We start from the raw sequence: 24,994 nt of genomic DNA on the forward strand, positions 1-24,994 counted from the left end.
ATATATTAATCTGAGTTCTTTTATTGCTCAGTATAGTATTGAAAGTGAGAAGAGCAATATCTGCGCATTGTTTATATGCACTTCAAGGTTTGATTTCTTTTTTCTTAATTTTTTTTTTTAGATTAATGACTTTCAAAATAAATTGTTTCCCGCCATTAAACAAATAATGTCAATCAATTTTTTTAAAAATCAAAATGCTCTTAGTTCACAATTTGTTTCTAGACAGGTTCTTTGGGATGACCATTAATTCATGTCAAAATTATTGCTCTAATCTATTCGTCAAACGATCATTTTGATCTTCAATCGATTTTGAAATGTTTTTATCCAGGAAATTAACCGATCTTTTTTACTTCTCCCTTTTTTTTGGATCAATTTTTATATTGTGTAATAAATGTGTTAGTTAGAAATATTGATTTAAAAGAGGGTAAATGTATAGAAAAGTTGTGAACTAAATATCAGTACATTTGATTAAGATTAATAAGTAAAGAAGTGTATTCGATTGATATAAATCAGACGAATTTTTAGTGCATCGAATATTTATTTAACATGGAATATTTGAAATTTTGAGTTTGGAGAAAACAGAACTTTCATACAAACATCGTCATCATATATGCCAGTTAAAATTCGTCGTCTTCTGTAAATGTTAAAATTCTATGAACTGTTCTAAAAAGCATCCTATTAGAAAGAGATATAAATTGCTACTTGGTAAAGCGCTATAAAACTAATTTTTTTAATAATTCAATTAAAAAAATGATATAACTTCAACTTCCAATAATACAACTTCCTTTGTAGTAACAGTTTTCTTTAATTTATAATATTTAACACGGTGAAAGAGATTTTGAAAATAAAAATTTCACCCTCAATTAAAAATAACTCGATTCATATACACGCGTCATGCATTAAAAAATCCAAAGAGGGAAAATCGTTTAAGCGTTATTGTAAGGTAGATAATCAATTTTTAGAATGAAAAATAGAGTTATTGCAAAAAAAACAAGGTTTCCATAACAACTGGTCTTCACGCTTCACGTGCTGCTCGTAGTGCTGTAAATCATGATACTGTAAAAAAAATAAATAAATGAAAAGCATGCTAAATGTGCCGTGATAACTTGACATTTTTTGCATTGCAATCATCTTAACAAAGCACTGCTAATTCACTTCATAATTTATTCAAATTGTTTATCCTAGTGAATTTTTTTTTAGAAATAAGAAAAGCTTTTCTCGCTTAAATTTACTATTAAACAAGGAAAAATGTTTTCTTAATGTTTTTCTTAGTGAACGAATTAGAATTTTCTTTGTGCGTATGATAGGCCGTCAATTATTAAAGGTGACAATTTTTTTGTTACTTTTCGCACCTTACCTTTATATTTTCTCTACAAAATATGTAGTGTGTGATAGAATTTTCTCCACCAATCGATTTTTTAATGTGTAGTTTCGAAATCTTTATTGTTGAAATCGTTAGTCAATTATGATTTATTTTTTCTTCTGGAGAGATTTTCTTTCGATATGATGTTTTGCATTGACATGTTATTGTCTTTTCAAACTTTAGTTTTTAAAAAGTTTTTTTTTTGACAATAATTAATTTTGTTTTTAAAATTACGTAAAATTTCAAAGCTATTTTTAATGCTATCCTGTTGAAAATGTTTAAATAATTTTAGCAGCGCTATGAAATCAGGGCTGATTGTGCTCCGGAAAAAATCCGGATTTCTGGATTTTTGTTAACCGTGATCCGGAAGTTTCCGGAGGTCGAAGGTTCATATGTTTAAAAAAACCGGTGATCACAAAACATTTCGGAAATCAAATTTTCAAAGGTGGAACTTAAAAACGCAGTTTATTTTATTTGTTTATAAGAGAGCTGCTTTATAAGCTTATATTCAAGATTAATATTCATTTTTTATCAGTAAATAGTTATTATAATCATAAACTCAAGAAAGAAAGACATATTTGTAAATTTCAATTGCTTCTCCAGGTCATCATAGGTATGTGTAAAATTTTAAACATATTTTAAGTAAACTAGGAAATATTGAGAACAAGGAAAAAACCTTGTTTAAATTTTTTTTTTAATTTTTCGGTTTAAACTTTTTTATTTATTTATTATTTTTTTTTACTCAAGAAATTTTCCGGAATTTCGACTGGGGCTCACAATCACCCCTGCTGAAATTAAAGCATTATTTTTCGTTTATTAAAACAAATGTTAAAAAAAAATCATAATTCCTATTCATGTTTTTACCACCAAAAACTATTAGCATTTAATAAAATTATATTACGTTGAAATTAAGTTCAATTAGAATAAATTTGCATTATTACAGCTGGCTTACTTAATGCTCTTCTAACTTTGTGCAGGTATTCATTCGTAACTGCTCTTTTTATGTTTGGAAGTTGTTTTCAATTAAACAAGCGTATCAATGAATTATAGTTTATGTAATTATTAAAAGTGCGTGAATCATCGTACCTTTATTGTCATGGTTAAAACTATTTGTGTTTAATGTTTTCTAACGGCAATATTTATCCGTTCAGCGTAGCTGAGAAGTTGTTAATCTTTTGGAGTGACAGTTTAATTGCTTTGGAATAGTATGGGGCGATAATTCTTTAGCTTAATTAACCCCTTTCTTAATTAATTTTCTTGAAAGGAAGGTTATAAAACTTTCGTAAATTACGTAAATAATCCATTTTTCTTCTTTTTTTTTGTTACTTTTTTTCTTAATATTTCCTTATTTTCTAATATTTTTTTTTTCTGATTTAAAAATGGTTTTTAATATTTAGTCATTATTTCGCAATTTTGGTAATTGACTTTTTTTCCCTCATGTTGTCAAATTAAGTTATATTCAATTTGTTACATTGTTCCAAACAAAGTAATAACATTCAATATATTAACTAGGTGATTAGACGAACCCATTAATGTAAATTGAAACAATTGTTCCAATTCATATTAATTTGTTTGTCAAATCACCTATTACTTCGTTTGGGACAATGTAACTAATTGAATATCAATTAAATATTTTATTTTGTGTTTTATTACCGCAAATAAAAGTGCTGCCCAAAATTAGCTCAATTAGTACAAAAAAAAAAAAAACAGCTTTTTGACAGTGGAAAAACATTGCTAAAAATTGACGTTTTTGATTAACTCTTAGTTAATACTAGTTTTTGATTAACTGTAATAATTTGATAACTTTATATTAGTTTAATTAATTATAAGTTGATTAACGATTAGTGGCGTCTATCAGAGGCGGCATAAAAAAAATGAGACAATAATGCTGTTTTTTTTCCCGTCTTTCTTTTGGGTCAAACAACTCTTTCAAGCACTTGTGGTGAGATCAGAGGTCAGAATAACTCTCGCGAAATCGAGCAGATTAATTGTAATGGATTTTGTTCGTTGTGAATCTAAACATAGTGGGTTTCTGTAACAGTAACACACTTATCGCTGAAGTGGGGGGGGGTGTAGTTTCTTCTATTTCATTCGTTGACTGTTAGTGTTTTTTCGTTTGGATTTAGCTGTTATAATACTGTTAAAAATGAAATCTGACTTCTATTGGTAATGGTTAGGAAAATAAAATTGAGCAATATAACAAATTTATTAATTTATTTATATCTCCATTCCTTTTTTTTTTCTTTTTTCAACATTAACTTGCCATTTAGTTTTGATTTATTTGTAAATTTTTCAAATATGGGTGGTAATTATTTAAAAAAAATTATTAAATGCGGGTGGTTCTGATTACTCGTTGTGTTTCTTTACATAAAATAAAATACAAAATTATATTTTTAATTACGTTATTAATAGGGTAGGCTTCCTCTTACTAGGCTCCCTAGTGAAAAATTTAAAATATAGAACATTCCGATTATAAAACTTTACTTGAGGAAGGCAAATTTAAGAAGTGCTCAAGTGGTCTCTTGTAGATTTTAACATTTCTTAGTTATAATTTTCACTTTTGTGTAGTTTATTATAAACTTTGAATATTTTTGTCTTAATCATTTATCTTAAAAATTGTAGCATTGGTGAGAGGCAGAAAGAGTAAAACCTACACCTTACATAGTCAGGAGCTTTTTGTATTGATTATTCAAAGATAGCTTTCAAGTGATTTTTTTTTTTTTTTTAAATTTTGATGTTTTAAATCTGTTACAAAAACAAACTAGTGGTAGTTGGTTGGGGGGAAAAACTGTAGGTTGTGAACTGATCTTAATCACAAATTTGCGTTGTAAATTAAGAAACGTTTTTTATTGAACTCATTTTTACTGAAGATATGGGGTAATATAATAGTGTGCAAACAATATTTTCATGTCCATACATATACAGTCCTTAAATATTCATTTTCTAAAATAAATTTAAAACAATTAACATAGCTGCCAAATCAGCTGGATTTTGTCCGTTTCTTCTGGTCTTTTTAAGTTTCCTGAAAAAATCTCCGTTGTAATAGAATTTTTATACAGATAATTGCTCGCTTGAATATTTTAATAAGTATTACTAATATAATGAAGAGAACTTTATTTACAGAAATCAGTTAAAAACTTTTTTTGTTCTAAAATGTTCAGTTTATTTTTATTTAAATTAATTAAAAAAAAAATCTTTTAACTATCTTTGATGATTTAATGCCTATTAATATTCGTAATTATGAGTAAACATAATGCATTACATTTCAAGTAATGTAATGTAATCATAATTAGAAAATATTTCAGTTTTTCTATTTTGATGATTATAAAAATCCCTTAAATTCCCTACGCTTAAAATATTAAGTACATAATGTAACAATTATCATTAAATTCATATTATTTCGTAAAATATACTGGATTTTTTCCTATCCTTGTTAGCAGCTATGAATTAAATAAAATACATTTTACTTCTTCTTTCCCATTTTAAAGTTATGATTAAAAAAAATAGGGTCTTAATATCAGAAGAAAGAAAAAATCCAGATTTATTAGTGAAATTAAAAGATAATTATTTACTCTCGTTTAATGTCTACGATGTCTATGTAAAAATAGTTCGTATGGTAAATTTGTTTATCGTATATTTTAAATTATCGTTGAATTATTCCCCTTCTATAATTTTATTATTATTATTTTTTACTTTTCAATCTAAGTAAGTCCCTTCTAAATTTGAATAATAATAAAATACTGGAACAAATTATCAGAGATTGTGACTGACTATCTGACTTATGTTCACTTTGCTTTTGTGCATTGAAAATCACTAATTTTCTATGAAGACAGAGCACGCCATATCTAGAGATGCCAACTTGAATAAATATTTTATAGTGGTAACGAAATTTAAGTTATTTTTAGTGTAGTATTCATTTTAAGTAATTTTTTCACCACTACTTATCAAAAATTGTAAGTATCATAGAAAATGCAACACTTTTAAAAAGTAAGCGTAATTATCCTTATTCTACAAGTTTTGCTATTTAATTCGTTACCAATTTATTAAAACTTTTGCAGAAAGCAGAGCAGTTCTTAGGTGATTTTGAATTTTTCAGTTATAAGCCAGTTACAAATCTCCTATGTTTACCTAAGTTTTTTACTTCATTTTTTTAAAATTATTACTTATAAGTTCAGGGGTCTGTTTAGAAGAAATTTGGGTCCGTTAACGGACCCTTCACAAAATATCTTTTCATGAAAACGGACCCTTCACAAAATATTTTATCTTAAAAACGGACCTTTCACAAAATGATTTTTCTTTTAGTCGGACCCTTCACAAATTTTTTTATCCTCATTATTATTTTGTTAATCGAATAAACTCTTTCCAGGGCAGAAAACAAGAAAGATGGATCTAAACGAATTAAGTTTTGTCTTCGGCAGATGATTCTTCCATTATTCGTCCGAAATGAATATTCTGCGTTCAGCAGTATATGCTAAATACCAAATATTTATATGCTGCATCTCTAATTTAGAAGGAGCAATTGTTGTTTATTTTTTAAAATTTAATTTTTTTAATTACAATTTTACAGTGTTGAGCATAATCTTGTATGTCTATACAATTTAAGAACTCCTTGAAAAATTTTTTTTTTGCAATAACCGGACCCTATTTGCACAAATTCATAAAAGCGGACCCTGGTTGAAAGAATGTGAGTAATTTTTTCACAATTTCACGAAAAACGGACCTTTCACAAAATGTCTGGACAGACCCCTGAAGTTTTTTTTCCCCTGACTACTAAAGGTAAAAGTAGACTCTTGTATACAATAAGCATTACGTGAGTATACACTCCCTTGCAAGATGCGCATTGAGTTCCGTTCAACATTTTCACTATTCATTAAATCACTATCTGTTTCTATGTACCGTCGTCCATATCGTATGAATGCTCCTATCATTTTACACGTTAGATGGATGAATCATTCTCAAGTCCGCATGCGCGTTTATTCAGTTGCACTCGGTAGGAAGTATTCTTATAACAATCACGTACTCTGCAGCATTTTGATTTCAGACTCCCACCGTCTGAAATCAAACCAAATATGTATCGGAATTTTTGCTGGTCATGGGCACCAGCTAGTTGAAAATTTTTATTTCTTGTTAATTTCTTTACTGGTGAATCGTCATCCTCAGAAGCGTACAGATGACGCCCTTGCACTGTTCAGTTTATGGATCAATAGAACTTCACATTCACTAATTATATATTTTCATGTGGCTCAAGTACTTTTAAATTTTTGTCTCCCTTTTATTTGATTTCATTAAGATAAGAATAAGTGGGAGTTTGTTCCTGAGGTACCGCCCACTAATGGGATACCTGCAAGTGACGTAGTGTGGATATTTCAATCCTGATTGGTTGTTGAAACGTGGCCATGTAGAACATAAGCAAATTTATTATGTATCGAAGTTGCCAGGTACACAAAACAAAAAGATATCGCGGTTACAATAAAATACTTAAACAAATAATAAATCTAAGTTAGGTAAAAGTAGTAGAAGAGAAAGAATTATATTTCACCATATTCGATGTGTGATACGGCTCTGTATTTAATTGGGTATAATATAGCCTACGTCACAGGTTGTGTTGTTCCTACTAAATTTAACCCATGAACGGCATTTTCTGCGAGCCTAACTTCAAGCCACAAACAAACAAACGAAGTGTTCGATCGTTTAAATAGCTGCTCGCCAGATTTTATTGCATTATAAAGAAAAGTTATTGAAACTAAATACAACTAAATAAACAACAACTAAAACAAATAACAACAACTACTAATAACAATAACTAAATAAACAACAACTAAATTCCATTCGTTTAGCATTGCGTCATATGTTGTTCCTACTAAATCGAAGTAGTTGTGTTTTTTTCATATTATACCCAATTAGCTTTATGTTAATTAATATTATGAGATATGTAGAGAAACTAAGTTCAACTTTAATACTCCATTTTGCTGATAAAGATTAGATTGATAAAGATTAGACTTATAAGATAAATAGAAAATGGACGCCTTTTATTTTATTAATGTTATTTGACAATTTTTAAATTTTTTATTCAAAAATATACGTTTATGTAGCCGGTTTAAATATAACTGAATTTTCAAACCTCACTTTGTACAAAATTATACCCAGGGACCGATCAAGACAAATTCAGGCCCAAGGCCCACAAAATTTTCGGGGCCCTTAACAAAATATTTTGAAATTAAATTTCTGAAGAGTAGTCCTAACTATAAAAAGAATCTATTGAACTGCATGATTCAAGAGAAACAGTCTAAAAAAGTTTGAAACTAGACAGTTGAAGATTACTTTTCTAAGATAAAGTTTAAACGTATAATTATTAAAGCAAAATATAAAGCAACAAATAATGTTGAATGAAAATAAAAATAGTTTGGTGACCACAAACAATTGAAATCAGTGATTGTTACTAAAGTCACTGATTAGCTTAATTATTTTAAAGATTGCAGCCTTCCATCTACAGCTTTACATATTTGTAAGTTCTTGTTGACACTAATCATTTATAAAAGACTGGGAATATGCATTCTCGTTGCATTTGCTTGAGCCGTTGGAGTAAAAATTGCACCGATTGAAATTCAGCTGTACTTTCGAAATTGATTAGTGCAATGTTTACACGAGTTTGGTTTATCACAATATAAAGAAAACTTTAAATAAGTCTTTTTTGAAATAAACTGTTTACTTCAGTATTTTTTTAATGTAATATTGTGGACTTTTTGCTAATTTTTGAGGCCCCCCAAAAAGTGTGGGCCCTAGGCCCGTGCCTATTGGGCCTAGGCGATAATCAGGCCCTGATTATACCACGAAACAATTACGTTTTATTTCGTTGCTTTCATTGTAATATTTTTCTTCTTCTTTCCCGCTTAATTTTTAAATTAATAGCAAAATATATCAATCAGTAAAAACAGAAAAAGTTGTTTGAATTAAAATTAAAAAGATATTTAACGGTAATTTTTTTATAAAGAAGATACTTCTTAACAGCATATCTGCGTTAGTAACGATTCTTTTTAGTTTCAGCAAATTACGATCTATATATGTAAACAATAAAAATTTTTAGCTGTTTTTTCCCCCCTCCTATTTTAATGTTTTTGATTTTCAAATTTTCATAATGTGTTTGAAGGTCCCGAGTTCCCCAATTAAAATTATTGGAAAATCTTGAGCACCACATTTAAATTTACTTAATTATTCTGGTGACGATATAGAGGCATTCAAATCTTGATTAAACGAACGAACAACCAAAAAGAAGAAAAAAAAAAACGTTGGTTGTGTAGATTATGATAATGATAATCACTACTACGAAAGTAAAGAGAAAAAAAGTGCAAGGATAGAAAAGAAAAGCACTAAGTAGCGGCAAAAGCGAGAAGCCCGTTTATCTCGTGTGCTTCCACCAGACAAGAAGCCTTTTAGTTCAGTGTCGAATTGCCGATTCACGGACGCGAATAATTATGAAAAAAACACCACATTTGTTTGGAGATATCAATTAAGAAGGTAGGAGTATCTTTTGTTCCAACTTCTCCCTGGTGTTTTATTTCTTAACTTTTGTGTTTTAACGATATTTAGATGTAATTTCACTAAAGTTTTTTTTTTTTATTTCTTTACAAATGGTTGAAGATAGTTGTTGCCACGCTGATAATGTTCTATATTCAATCTGAATATTAAAGATTCAGTACTAAAGTAAAATATAGTTATTATGTATCAATAAAGAAGGTATGAGTATCTCTTGTTTTACCCTTCTCCGTGGTGTTTTATTTCTTGAACACAATTTTCTTATTATTAGTGTTAAGTTTCATCATTTTCAGATGTTATCCCATTAAAAGAGTTTTTCATTACAAATGGTTCAAGATAATGGTTACTATGTAGATAATTTTCTAAATTCAATCTGTATATGAAAAATAAGAAGTTCATTAGAAAAGTGCTTTAGTTTAATTAATGTAGTAAAGTAGTTTTGAAGTATTACTGTTCGTATCATTAGTAATCATTCTATGTCTGCATTGCGTTTACTAATTTGAATTGAAGGTGTGATTATTCTGGAAAGTTAGATTTTCGTTGTTTTATAATTTGAACTGAAAATTTTGTTTTCTTTGTGTTTATTTTATTTCCGTTGTTGCGTGGTGATTTTTTTCTTCCTTTTCTCTCTGATAAAAAGCTTAAGAATTTTTCAAGTGGTTTAACACTCAATAAATAGTTACTTTTTGGACTCAAATGCAAAAAGTTGTGGTTGTAAAAATGGTTTTGTAGTTTTATGAAACATGCTATTTACTTAAAAAAATTAAACTTACCTTGCAAAATTTAACGTGCAGGTGATTATCGCATCTGTTTGTTTCTCAACCTTAGTTTTAATTGGTGGAGAATTCATCAGAATTATTCCCCAGAATTGTTAACTGACTTGTAAAAGCTCCTTCATTTTTTCGAACTTCACCGTTTTTCATCTCTTGTTTTTAGATCTCATTAAGAAGGGAAGGGAAAAAATCAGAACTGCTCAGCTAGTTAAATTTAAATAAGTTACATAGCCATATAATTACCCTCATGCTTTTGTTTCATGTGGTGACAAATAATCTTAGCTAGTACGAAACAATCTTCTAATTTTTTAAACAAATTATGTCAAGAAACTGATGCGGTATGATATTAGTTGATTAAAAACTTCATCCGCTTCAAAAAAAAAATATAAATAGCAAATAACAGTGACATGTTTCAAGCGCTTCAAAAATAGGCTCCCATTTTCAAAATTTGCCAGGCGTGAATGAGAAGAAAAGTGATTTGCCAATAAAGTTGCCAACGAAAAATGGAGAAATGGAATGAAGGTGAGAAACCTAATTAGAAAAAACCACAGCAGCCGAGCGACGCAAATCAGCGTAAAATGCATTTCCACGCGCCATGGAAGGTTGGGGAAGAACTAATCTCGTTAACAAAGAAATCAGCATTCATATAAATAAAACAAGATTCCAGGGCATCTTAGCAAGAATAAGGAAAGGTCCATTATTTAGGTTTAAATTTAGCTTCTACTTTCGAATTTTCGTTTCCCAATATTATTGCCCCATTAGAATAAATTTTAAAGTGAAATCAAGTTTCTTCTGGTCAAATTGATCCTCTCCAATGTTTAATTTCGAACACTATTTCTGCAAATAAACACTTGAATACATTTGATCTCACCTACCCTCAAAAACAAGCTATTATTGAACTTATTCTTACATTTTCATTACCAAATCAGATAAAGATGTGCAGATTGTTGTTCTCAACATGATTGTGTTGAGAATCCTCTGACCCTAACCGTTTCTAGCCGTCCTAACCGTCCTACCGAACCTAACCGTCATTCTAGTACAGATAAGAATTTTTTTAAAAAAATGCTAGTACTCTTTCGGACTAAACTAAACGTTATGTCATTCCTTCTATTTCAAATTGTGCTCGTTTTTATGTCTTTCCTAAAGTTCACAAGCCTCAACTTGCTTTTAGACCTGTTGTCTCGAACATTGATACCTCTTGCTTTAAACTTGATCGCTATCTAGCGCGTATCATCTCTCTGCTAACTTCCAACAATATCCGTACTGTTAAAATTTCTCATGATTTTGTTTCCCAACTAGCACGTCTTTCCCCCTCTTACAAAACTATTCTCTCTCTTATAGTTTACGCCCCTTTTTTTCCGGCTAATTTGAATTTCTAACCGCTTAAAAAATGGAAAATTTTCACTAATATTCTCCTTTCTAGTGCTATTTATTGTTTATAACTACGGTTGCGAGAATTTCGCCATTTTTCTTTTTTATTATTATTTAAAGGGAAGATATTAATGTCAGTTCCTGTATTCAGCCAACTGCTTTTTAAATCAATGGTGATTTCTATAAACAAATTGGGAGTGTAGCCATGGACCACTCCCTCTCTCTCCCATTTTTTGTGACACATTCATGCATTATTTCGAAGATTTTTTTTTTAATTGTTCCAATTCTCATGGTGGAAAAGATGAGTTGACTTAGTAGACAGTGAGTGATACAGATTTTCAATAGTGACATCCTGTTGTCAACCCGGTTTGACTTCAATATTCAATCTACCTTTTTTTTAGATATTCTTGTCACTAAATGCCCTGATAATCTTTCCTCTTCTGTGTATCGTAATCACTTCTCTTCTCTTTGCACTCTTATATAAATCTCAATCACCCCTATTGTCAGTAAATGTTTTTGTTTTATACTTTTGTTTTCCGCACACTTAACGTTTGCACTAACTTTTTCTTTAAACCTCGAACTTAACTTGCTGCTAACCGTGTATTTAACCCTTCTATTCAGCTTTTTGTTAGCATTTTGCTAACAAAATCAAATTTGAGTCTCTTAAGGATCTTTTTAGCTTTGATAATCGCTGGTTCATTCACTACATTCCTTGTCAGTGTGACTTTGGTGACATCGGACGAACTAGACGCTCTTTAAAATTTAGACTTAAGGAACACGATGTCTGCTATCAATAATACGAGAGTCCCGCAGTGGACTGATCGTTAAGACACGGTTCCCAACAGATCACCGAAGTCAAGCATCACTGGCTACGGTCAGTGTGCGGGTGGGTGACCACTTGGATCAGTCTGCTTAGGGACCGGGGGTGTGCGGTATTGGTCCTCGTTAAACTGTGCTACCGTAAAGTGCTCGACTTCGCGCGCAGGTCGTCGGGTCACCGAAGCGGGGGTGCCATCCCCTCAGCAGAGGATCAAAATTGTGATGGCATGTCTTCGGATCATCCTCCGGGATGTTTCCCAGACCGTCGCCAATAGCCCATTGTGCAGCTCTAGTGCGACGTAAATTAACAACAACAATAATACGAGAAATCATCAATTGCTACACATTGTTGGAATCTTGGGCATAAATTCAATTTCAGCAATGCCAAAACTATTTTCACCCCAGTGACATCAGCTCATCTTGATGCCCTGGAATCTTGTTTTATTTATATGAATGCTGATTCCCTTGTTAACGACATTTATTACTCTCCAGCCCTCCATGTCGAAAATTTTATCAATGTCTTTAAAAGTAATTTGTGTATTTAACAGAGGAGTTAATAAGTAATAAATTGGCTATTAAGCGAAGGTGATGGATTTTGTAATGTATTCTTGGGCATTCGGGAAATTATGGCAAGTCTAAATTGTGTTTTTTTATTTTCTTAAAATTGAAATAATGGCAAAACCTCTCATTTATAACCATTTACTGTAAAAGGTTAAGAATGATTTATTGCGCGCGAAAAAGAAATAAAAGGGAAATCATTTTGAATGACTTTAATTTTAATGATCCGATCTACACATATTAGGACTCAATGGTTCTAGGGGGTCACCTCAAATCTCAAATGTGCTAAATAATTAGCGCAAAAGATTTTGTAAGTTACGAAATCAAAAACGTACCTTCTCAGAATAAACGCCCCTTTTTTTCCGGCTAATTCGAATTTCTAACCGCTTAAAATATGGACCCAATAGTTTAGTCAAGACAATATTAATTATATTGTTTGCGTATTACGCCCTACATAGATATAAAGGCAGTCTCCTCTATTAATCCTTGAAGCCCTATCTCAAGAACTTTTAAAACGAACTGAAAATGTTTTGCACACAATTACAAAATTCATTTATGCAAAGATTGTTCCACACAAAAAACTACTTTTATTAAATATTTTTTATTACTTCATTTAGTAACAGTCTGAAAATTTTTGAACTGGAAGGTATAAAATCCCCCCCCCCCCATCATTTTAAAGAATGTAATTTTACATAGTAAGATAAAACTTTGAAGATTCGAATGAAAGATTTTACATAGTAAGATTTGTATTTTCCCTTATAAAATTGCATACTTTAAAATAGTGTGGAGAATTATATCTTACAATTAAATTATATCGTACAATTTAAAAATTTTTTAAGATATATTTTGCGTCGAATTATCTTTGGATAAAAACATTTTATAATTATAAAATTCATTACACAATTATTCTGTGCATAAATTTTTTTAATTCCCTCAAACAGTTCGTGAGATATGGAGAAATACGTAAAAAGTAAAATTAATATTAAAGGGTCCAAACTGAATAGCTGTTTGATCAAACTTTTGCAGCCATATTTCCCAGATTCCCCCTATATTTTGGGTACCAGAAATTCGAACCTCGAATAAATGATACGTTCATTCAGACAAAGTACGTTTTTGTGTCTGATTTCGTAACTTAAATTGTCGTCTACACTAATTAATTAGCATATTTGTGGTCACCCCTCAAAGTTTTTAAGCGTATATTTAAACAATTACTTTAAAAAAAAATTATTGTATGGATTCATTCCTATTTTTCATTCCTTTATTTTTCTAATATATATCAGTATTTACTTCTTTAAGTAAATGTTAGAAAATTGTTTTTATAAGAATTATGGTTCATTTTTATTATTATCAAGCATAAAGCTATGATCGAAAAATAATACAAAATCTATTGCAATTCTAACTGTCACAATATATATTTTTAATAAAAGATCAGCGTGAATAAAATTAATCTAGGCATGTAATTAGTGATATTATCGTTTTACCCAACGCGAACAAGTTTTTACAGATTTAATTCGTTTTTAACTATTACTCCGATGAATACGAACCAGATTCATCACAATATACTTTATTTAATTGTGTAATTCCTTGATGTGAAATTGAAAAGAATAAAATTTTTACTATGCGACACTTTTTAATATTTTTCTGCATTTAGTGCGGTATTTTAAGTCCGGTGGTAGGTTATGTGATAATCAAATAAATAAATTGAAATAGGTCGAAAATTGGCACACGTTATATTTAACTGTAAAAATATTTTGTATGAAATGGAACTTGGTCAAAAGTTATAATAATAATAAACAAATATTTTATCACATTTTACTTAAAAATTTCTGCTTAAAACAAATCCGAATAAAAATTCAAAGGTCCAAACATGCTGAAAAATGCAAAAATATAAAGCAAAATATATATATAAAACAAAAATAACTTTAAAAGATACTAAAATGTTTTGAACAGGGACTTTCAAAATTATATAGTGTATAAATTAAACTAAATAACTAATGACCACAATTATAAACTAAATTAATACTTATTCATTTCACAACATAAAAATCGTTAGGTAATGATCGAAATTATTTAAAAAAATTCATTAAATGGTTTTAAATATATCACTTACGCCGAAAAGTGAAAGAATTATTTCGTTAAATTATTAATAAACTATCATAAGTTATTTTTTATGAAATTAAAAATATTTTTTGGTGTTTGAAATCCAACAAAAACACTTTTTCTCTAAATAAACGTATATTTTTTTCCCTCCATAATTTAAAATTATGGTCTCAATAATTCGGTTAGTAGAGTAGTCGAAAGTTTGGACTCTTTAATGATAGTTTTGCGCATTTTGCTAAATCTCGAGAATGTCTTAAGGAGACAAAAATTTTATTAAATTGTGGAAAATATTTCGAGTTGTAAATTTTTACAATTTTTTACATCTATTTAAATCTAATTCTAAATGGCAAAATACAAATTTTGTGCGAAAAGCCTTTAATAGTTCTAAAGAAATAAAATTTATAATGTGCAACTTTTTTGAAATTCGAATTCAAAATTAGGTGACCGATTTCGTCGAAATTTTTTACTATTTTTTTTTTTATCTATTTTATTATTGAAAAAATCGTATTTATTTTTTACCGGATTAAAATGCGAAAATGTCACCAATAATATTAGAATAAAATTATTAAATTTTGAATTTAAAAAAATTAGTCCATGGTTTGTGTTTTACCTATGAACTCAAAAATTTTAATTACTTGCATTAATTTTAACATTCATCAATTGGTTGTATTAGACACTCAAAAAAATTAGGAATATATTTCGAATAAGTATGAATTCCTTTGATAAAGCCTTAGCAAAACGCATCTCATTAAACTTCCGAAACTCATTAAAACTATTTAATAATTTTCTTCAAAATTTTAACAGCTCCATTCGAATTTCTGAAAAATTTTCGTCAATTAAAAAAAAAAAAAAAAAAAAAACGTAAACGTTCAATTATATTTTTTTGTTTGTTTTGCCAATGTAAAAATATTTTCTTTAAATAAAATGTCGTTTATGAAATTTGTAGAATCCGAGATTAATAAACATTTATTAAATTTTTATAACATTACAATCGCAATTCGATCTGTAAAATAACTTAATATCTTAAGAAGATGTAAAACATATAAGAGTGATTTCGTTTTATATAATAGGATAAAATAATCTATGCATGTCGTCCGAAATAAATTGGGATATCACCTTTTTATTATACCTGAAATTACCTCTTTCATGATCGCATGTGCTTGCGAAATACCGCTCTCCAAAGTAAAATATCTTTTCTTTCTTTTCGATCCTATTTTCGAACATAACGAGATCCGAGCTCCTCCTCTTATCGATCTTTGACTTCCCCCCTCTACGAGTACAAATGGATTCTTCCATCTCCAGATGCCCATAAATGATGCCGCCCTTCTTTGCTGAACATTTTAGGCCGATTAAAAACCCAATCGCGAATACTTAAATTATAATTTCATTAAGACCGGGGACCTTTGTCATTTTCTTTTTTGACTGAATTTTAGAACGAATCGATGCTTCGTGAAATATCGTTATTTTTTTAAACATCGCGTATACGATATTTTTAAAAGCTCCCTGGTATATCATGATTACCATGTAATACTAAAAATATTGAATCTCATAATATCGCGTGTACAATCTGAAACGATAGTTATCGAATACGGTATTATCGCGATGTTGTAGATTTTGATAATCATTGAATACATAATTATAAATTTCATTTTGGTATCGAATATATTAACCTATGTAAAATTTATTTTAACTTAGTTAAATTCGAAAAATATCGTGAAATATCGATATTTTTGGACGCTGTTTTTTTAAATTTATTCTGATTTAGTCCAACGTTAGATAGAATATATGTATATATTCCAGTGATATTTGGTCTCATTAGCACTAGGATCTGGTCTTAGGATTATAATTTTGTTATTTATTTTTTTCACATATTTTATTTAATTAATTAAATATATTATTAAGGTGACAGGGACATTTATTTCCGTATAAATGAAATATAAATTGATTTGCATGTGGAACAAAAAAAGATTATTGGTAATGCTTGAAGGGTTTGATGAATTGATTCCAGAAAAAGAAAATGTAGATTCATTGTGAAAAAAAAAATATTTTTTTGGGGGTCATTTTTATAGCTTTACAGTTTTTTTTTTAAATATATATATTTTAGCACTATTTTTTTTTTAATATTTTGATTTAGTTAGATATAATTTTTATTAATTTTTTAAATCAAACCAAGTGGGCAAGTTTCATTGTAAGATTGTTGGTTACAATTTCATGGTAAGGACAGGTTCATTAAGACTGAGACACTCATTAACATTTTTTGTTTAGTCCCTGACCATGTCTCATGAGTTAATTAACTTTTTGTCTTTTAATCAATGGAAAGGTTGATTAACTCATTTGTCTTCAATTTTAAAGTCATATTAATGATTAATTATAAATAAGAAAGGGTGGTCCAGTTATGGAAGTTTAATTAATTTAATATTTCTTTATAAATCAATAACTAATTAGAGAATATTTTAGAGTTTTTTTCGACCCAAATTTTCTTTGATAATTAATCACACTATTAATCTCACTTTGATAATTTCTGCAATCTTTTGGTTGTAAATCTGGTTGTGCAATTTCGGTAAGGACCTAAGCAATAACTAGCACTTTTCTATAATTTAGTTATTTATGAAGTTATTTATTAGTTTAATTATAAGACGCTTATTTAAACGTGAAATATTTATTTAATTAGGAAATTATAATTATTAGTAGGAAGTACTAAAAATATTTATTTATGTTTACATGAGCCAGTTATTCTAAATCATTTTTTACAAATGTGTTTTTTTTTAACATCCAAATTTTTAGACCCTTCTTGACGGTAAATATTTTCTTAAGAAATGCTAGGAATCTATCAAATATTTGCAATTTTATTAAGCGTTTAATGCTCTTTTTTTGAATTCTTTATAAGAAATGAAGTACAGAGAAAATATGTTCCCTTTCATTAAAATAGCATCAAGTATTTTTTTAGTGTTCCACGAGTGTACATTCGCATTTGGAAGTATGGCCAAAGTGACAAATTATGATTATTATTTGTAATGACTAAATATTAGTAATTATATCAGGGCTGATTGTGCTCCGGAAAAAATCCGGATTTCTGGATTTTTCGCTAACAGTGATTCGGATGTTTCCGGAGATCGAAGGTCCAGATGTTTAAAAAAATCATTGATCACAGAAGTTTCCGGAAATCGAATTTTCAAAGGTGGAACTTAAAAACACAGTTTATTTTATTTGTTTGTAAGGGAGAGCCTGAAAGATACTTTATTAGCTTATATTCATGATTAATATTCATTTTTTATCAGTAAATAGTTGTTATAATCATAAACTCAAGAAAGAAAGACATATTTGTAAATTTTAATTACTTCTCCAGATCATCATAGGTATGTGTAAATGGTACAGGTTTGTGTGAAAATTTAAATATATTTTAAGTAAACTAAGAAATATTGAGAAAAAGGAAAAAACCTTGTTTAAATTTTTTTTCTAATTTTTCAATTTAAACTTTTTTTTTTTCTTCTTTTTTTTTTTAAACTCAAGAAGATTTCCCGAATTCTGACTTGGGCTCACAATCACCCCTGTTATATATAATGGGCTTGACTAGATTAAAGAAAAAAACTTGCTGCTCTAGACATCAAAATTGTTTTTATTAATGCTCGTTCGCAGGGTAAATCTAATTGACAGACCTGAAAAGATTTGTGCCAATCTGATATGAAAAATTAGTTGCGTTTGAACCTCAATTCTTTACTGAATTAATATTAAAAGTAATTGCCAAGAATCACTGCAAAAAACTGTCGTTTCTTTGTATTGCTCTACTTGCTACACTTCTTTTAAGAAGTAGTGCACTACACTACAAACTACGGTGGTCGAGCAGTCAGCGTGCCTGTCTCTGAAGCCATTGGTTAAGGGTTCGAATCCCAGTCATATTAAAAGTAATTGCCAAGAATCACTGCAAAAAACTGTCGTTTCTTTGTATCGCTCTACTTGCTACACTTCTTTTAAGAAGTAGTGCACTACACTACAAACTACGGTGGTCGAGCAGTCGGCGTGCCTGTCTCTGAAGCCATTGGTTAAGGGTTCAAATCCCAGTCAGGGCATAGATTTTTCTGTCTCTCTCTCTGTGTTTTTCGCTATTGTGTGAAGTGAATGTAGCCCACCCTATAAACAGGTAACTGTGGCAGTGTAGCGTGGGTAATGTTGCTCGCCCCCATGACTTAGGTTTGCAGGTGCCCACTGAGTAACGTTAAATGAGCAACACTTCTGGCATCTTCCGAGGTGAAGAACGAAAGTTTAGTGCCTGCCTTTTAAAAAAAAAGTAGCAATTACAGTAGTTTCACAACATGTAGCACGCTACTTCCAACCACTGTTTTAAAGCAATTTTTCTAGACTGCGTCAATATGTTGGCTTTTGATCAGATTTATGTTATATTGGAGGATTTTGATTTTTACGAAAGTTGTAATTTCTCTCTCTTTTATTTTAGAGGGAAAGCAAACCATCCTTCAGGAAAAGAAGTGACCCAAACATTCCACGATCTAAAAGGTCAGTTTAAAATTAGATTCTATATGTTTAAGAGCAGATTCAACATGTTTAAAAATAGATTCACCATTTATTAACCCATTTTCGGCCAAAGGTGCGTAAATGCACCATTTTAAGAAATAATTTTTTCATTAACACTGTGGCGAATATTTTTTAATAATTTTATTTTTCTGCTGTTTTTAAGGATTCTGAAGACGTCTATAAAATATTAGTTATTCAATTGGAGTAAATATTCTGTGGAGAAATTTTCAAAACACGCTAGTTTTTAAAATTCAAACGGTTATTGAAAATTAAATTTTTTTTTAATTAAAATTTTATGGTGCATTAACGCACCATTGGCCGAATGCATGCGAAATAGGCAAAATCTGAACACCTACTCTTTATGCAACACGGTGCGTAGCGTTTTTAAAAAGTTCTTAAAGCTTATTTTCGGTTTGCATTTTTTAAAAGCCCTTAAATGTGCTTTTTTCATTAGGTATTTTTAAAAAATGCTTAATTTTTAATTTTCGGAAATGAGATTTTTTTTCTCTTTACGTTGTCGATTTTCGCCACATTATATGAGCTGGGTTCGGTGAGATTCTTGCACTCTCATGTGCAACTATGTTGCATTTTGCAAGATATTCTCAATTTCAGGCTTCATTTTTCAATATTGAAATGAAAAATCTCTTGATCATTTTATAATGGCCAATATAATCAAGAAGAGAGTTCTTTGTCAGAAACTAGTTATTTTATCATGATCATAAAAAATCTTTGAAAATTATTTTGCATTTTCTTAATGTATATAGTGCTTAAAAATATTTTTTGAGTGTTTAAAAAGTACTTAAAAGGTGCTTATTTTTTGTTGAGAGATTTGGCTACGCACCCTGATGCAAGGTTTCATAGTTTTATTAGTTTTATTGTGAAGTTTTAGTGTTATCAGAGTTTTATTGTGCTGAGGCTAACAGTGATCAACAAAAGATGCCATTAGGAACAAGCGTTGTTCTGAAGTTACATAGAGTTGTTTCAAAACCTCAGATGTACAAAATTTATTTTGATAATTTTTTCTCTTCCTATAGTTTATTTGAAATTTTGAAAGAAAAGGGTTTCTTTGCATCTGGCCCAGCTCATGAAAAACGCATAGCTGGTTGTATATTGGATGACTCCAAAAATATGAGTATGAACTTGTATAAAAATATAAATATGAACTTGTATAAATAAATTCCATCGTGGTTCCTACGATTTTGCATTCAGCAAGGATACCGAAACATGTGCAATGAATTGGAACAACAATGTGGTAACAATTGTTACTAACAACGGTACCATTTTTCCCCTTGTAAATGCCAAACAATACAACCACAAAGAAAGAAAAGTTGTAATTTTACAACTCAACGTTATTTCGGATGACAATAAGCATGTGGGAGGTGTAGAACTATGCCGTAGCTAAATAACGAATCAGATTCAAGGTAAGAATTAGTGGTGTCCATTATTTACAAACATCATTGATAGCGTTATAGTAAATTAATGGAAGCTAACTGGAATTTCAACTAGCTCAAAAATATCCCTTATAGACTTAATAGCTATTGCCCTAATAAATCAGAATCAAAGAACAATCCATCTGGTGAAAGTACATTACAAGTTGCCCATCATCAGCATCTCTACCGAAAGAAGTAGGGACTGATAAAATCGGACATACAATAAGTGAGCATGACTAAAAAACTCGCAGACGATGTAAAGTGTGCAAAAACCACTCAATTTATTTATGCATAAAATGTGAAGTCCATTTGCTTTCAGAATTTTTTTAATGTTTCCATTAAAAGTATAACTGTTGAACTAAAGGTATTGTTCATTGATCTGGCCAATGGTGCGTATGCATACCATTTTATTTCTTGAATAAAATATTATCTTTCATGCACGAAACTTATTTTTTGTCATAATGAATGTAATTTAAACATATTTCAATGAAAATAATACCATATTTTATAATGTTTTGTTCCTTGGCCTAAAATGTGTTAAAATCTCATCATTGTTGTTATTAATAGAAAAATTAATGTTTCAGTGATGTGGATGTTGATGATAAAAATAATCTTGGTCTAAATGAATCCAAAAGTTCTTCCAATTCAAGTTTGTCAAACAGGTTTGTAAAAAAAATTTCTTGAATTCTTGAACATGCATAAAAAACTAATCTTTTAAAACTACTCCATTAAATTATCCAACTTTTCTCTCAGTTATTATAATCACCTAATTATTTACCTACTACGCTAATAGCTTAAGCAAATTATATTTTCTCTCCTTTATTTCCTTATCTTCTTTTTTTATTTATCAGAAACTGTTTTTACCACCAGTAAATTACTTGTTATGTAAGATATCAAAATAAAATGTTGTAATATAATAGTTAATCTGTTTGATTTTCATAAATATTTTGCCTTTCATTTATTTTATTGCATAATTTAGGCATTTTGGACTTTTCAATCTTTGTGTTACTTCTTGCTCTTTTATTTAATTCAGAAACTGCTGTGTACTTTTATTAATTGCCATTATGCACTGCACTAAAAAATTCCATTTGCAGTCCTTATTCTTAAGTTAGTATATATTTTTTTCATAAGTTCTGTATTAATATCTCAATTTCATACGACATTTTTTTATGTCTTTGAATATCCCTCTCTTGCATTTGTTTTCTTTTTTTTTAACTAGAAACTGTTATTCACTATATTTTATCCTTTGCACTGCGAGGGTGACTCTATTGTGTGATTTATTAACCCCTTAACGATCGGTTGATTTTCAAGAAGATGGTCATAAAAGGGCTTATTTTGCCAAATACACGTATTTGATTAGTGTTGTCATCCAGTTTAAAATAAACTAACTATCTACAATTACCTTAAAAATATCCTGGTACTGCCATCTAGTGTGTAAAAGGAGAAATAAAATGTTTTCCGTGCAAGAGAAATGAATTAGTTTTATTCTTATTTGCTCGTTACTACTGAACACTCCGGCCTGGAAATTTCACGGGAGTGAGAAGGAAGGGGTTAAAGATATGAAAAGTCATATTTGTAATGCTGCAATGAGTATTAAGAAAGTAAGACTAGTTACAAAGGCAATTAAAACATTTATGCTCATAATGGAGTTAATGTGAAGCAAATCTAATTGGATGATTAATTTTGTCAGTCAAATCCTTAGCAAACTATTTGCTTAAAATGGTAGATAGTAGGTGCGAAAGAATTGATATGATGACATGCGTATCATCTGCATATGTCAAATCTTGAGCCATGATGGCTCTGGGAATAGAGCGTTTGCCTTGCAATGAAGTTCCAACGATGTCTGGTTGGTACGAATTCCACATCCGGCTTGCACCATCAACACTGCTAACTTAAAATGTCCTCAGTGGTAGACAGATAATGGGTTAGAATCCCCCTGCTGTCAAGATAGCCGTGGGAGGTTTTCATGGTTTTCTTCCCCATGTAAGAGAAATGCGGGTTTGTTCCATCAAAAAGTCCTCCACGAAGACAAATTCCTCACAATACTCAATCCAGGAGCTCCCTTGTCTTCTGTGTTTGGTTCAAAAATACCAGGGTAGGGAATTGGACATTAATAGTCATAAACCCAAAAAATTGGGTCTGCTGTTCAATGACGGTTATAAAATAAGATAAAAGCTTAGTATGAGCAAAGGTAAGATCAACTAGAGCAAGCACAAAGACATAGAATTTAGAGGTTACAACAGTGATTTGGGTTATTTTTAGCAGCGTGATTTGATAATCACTAGAGCCCGGAAGTTGGATGCCCTTCTCTGCCTTTTTTAAACGTTTTCTTCTGAAAATGCCTTTTTCTTTCCTTTTGTTCATAAATGCCTATTTCTGTCTAATTTAAAATTTTTCTGCAAAGCTTTTTGTACTTTTGACCGAGCATAAACACAAAATGAAGAAGTACTGAAATGGTTGACTGTCATCCGACGTATTGTAATGCATTTATAGAGATTAGGACTTTATTCCTTTTGGGACAACTCCCTCCCTCTGAGGCAGTGGTCACCCCTCACACTGTACAATGGCTATTCATCTGAGCGGATAGGGTACTCGTGCTTGAGTGAGCAAGGCAGGTGAAAGACATTTTTCTGTCCATGAGATTGACAGTGTTGTTTGAATAGAATACAGAATACACTTAAAGCTGGAAATGCCTTAAAAGTTTTCTTTCCTAATATGATCCATCTAACATGCCTTGCTCATGCATTGCGCAGGATAGCAGAGGAAGTAAGAGGTCTCTATCCTGAGGTAGACTCGCTTGTTTCTAGTGTGAAAAAAGTATTTGTGAAAGCCCCTTCAAGTGTTCAAAGAAATTGCACCATACATTCAATTACCTCCTAAACCGATCCTTACTAGATGGGGAACATGGATTTCAGCATTCTCATACTACTGCACAAATTTTGAGGAAGTTACTCGGGTCCTTACCAGCTTTTCGGATGAAGAGGCAATATCCATAAGAAAAAGTAAAAGTCTGCTTAGCAGTTCTAAAATAAAAAATGAACTGACTTTTATTTCAACTTATTTTGGGAAGCTCCCTGGAACTATTGAACACATGGAAAAAAAGAGATATGTCTTAGTCCGAGTCACTAAAGGTTTTTGACAATACTATTGAAGAACTAATGTCTGTGCCTGGACCAGCTGGTGACAGAATAAGGAAGAAATGTGAAAACGTCATCTCTGCAAATACAGACTTTGAATGCATCAAGGACATTGCAAAAGTACTTTCTGGTGATACTACAGTTGCACTTACCATATCTCCTACCATGGCAAGTTGTTTTGGGTACACACCCATAACCTCTGTTGAATTAGAAAGATCCTTCTCTTTGTTTAAAACTATATTGACTGACAGGAGACAAAATTTCTCTTTTGAAAATTTGAAAAAGCATCTAGTTGTGATGTGCAACAACAACCAATCGTCAGAATAAATTTGCATACAATATTATTGTAAGTATGAGTTTTCAATTTTTATTTCACACTTACGCAGTTGAGGTTTTTTTTTGTGCAATTATGTCCACTTCTTTTGTACTATTGCTACAACAGTCGAGTAAAATGAATATGTAGGTATACCGGATACTTCTAGCAACTTTTTTTATACCTTGGATACCTATATGGGCTTTTAGGCATTACCAACTACCATTTTGCTCCAATTTTAAGTGCCTTTTTTTAAGTGCCTATTTCAAGCTTTTTAAATGCCTTTTTGCCTGCCTACTTTTGCATTTTTTATTGCCTGAAATTAATAATCACATACTGAAAAAAAAGTCAATTCAATATCTTTAATTTATTAGTTTTAAAATATGAATAATTTTTTTTAGAAGTCTGGACAGTCCTAGTAACTCATCTGAAATGGTGCACAGGACGCCGACTTCTGTTTCTGTAGATTCTGCTCCTCCTAATGTTACTTCTGTAAGTGGCATGTTGTCTGGAAGTCATGGTTTATCTTCTATGGATGACTCTGATTTAGAAGCTGATGCAGACCCACCAAATTGGCAAGAAAATGTTAATTGGGATGAATTGAAGGTGATGAAACCAAAAGAAAAGAAAAGGCAGGATGTTATAAATGGTAAGTTTATATACAGTTGATTAAATAATTTCGAATTAAAATATGTATTTAGAAATAAAATGAAAACCGAAAACCAAATAATATTATTATTTTTTTTTTTAATGATGTTAATTTTTATCTGTGCTCTAATGAGATGGAAAATATATGATATTTTAATAAATGATTCATAAATGATATTTTACGTTTTTAAAATTTTTTTAACCTCCTCCATCTTTTTGTCACACTTCACTCTACCCCTACCCTCTTTGTCACATGTCATGCTATATTACATAAACATATAACTCTCACAGTTTAGAAGCAGAAACGCTGTGTTATAGAACATATTTAAGATTTTTTAAAAACATTCATTGGTGTGTTTTAATGATATTTGCACGCATAATAATGATTATCTGTGTACTTATTTTGTAAGAAAAAATGAAGA

The 24,994-nt window shown here is 30.1% G+C and overlaps 1 protein-coding gene and 1 long non-coding RNA gene across 3 annotated transcripts in view; both read left to right on the forward strand.

The window, feature by feature from the left end:
* The window catches only part of RhoGEF2 (Rho guanine nucleotide exchange factor 2), a 96,143-nt gene that overhangs the window by 41,124 nt on the left and 30,025 nt on the right, over positions 1-24,994 (forward strand). For both annotated transcript variants that reach the window (XM_043049516.3, XM_043049517.3), the window contains exons 24-26: positions 18,968-19,026; positions 21,059-21,136; positions 24,326-24,573. In XM_043049516.3, coding sequence (XP_042905450.1) covers positions 18,968-19,026; positions 21,059-21,136; positions 24,326-24,573 — 385 coding nt within the window. The remainder of the gene's footprint in view (positions 1-18,967; positions 19,027-21,058; positions 21,137-24,325; positions 24,574-24,994) is intronic.
* Positions 11,726-15,377, forward strand: LOC147808263 (uncharacterized). Its single transcript, XR_015434812.1, has 2 exons — positions 11,726-11,844; positions 12,186-15,377. It is a non-coding gene; the product is annotated as an uncharacterized LOC147808263 (long non-coding RNA).

Source organism: Parasteatoda tepidariorum, chromosome 6 (assembly GCF_982258835.1).
Source record: "Parasteatoda tepidariorum strain Cologne lab strain chromosome 6, Ptep-v5.0, whole genome shotgun sequence".
NCBI classification, from domain to species: domain Eukaryota; kingdom Metazoa; phylum Arthropoda; class Arachnida; order Araneae; family Theridiidae; genus Parasteatoda; species Parasteatoda tepidariorum.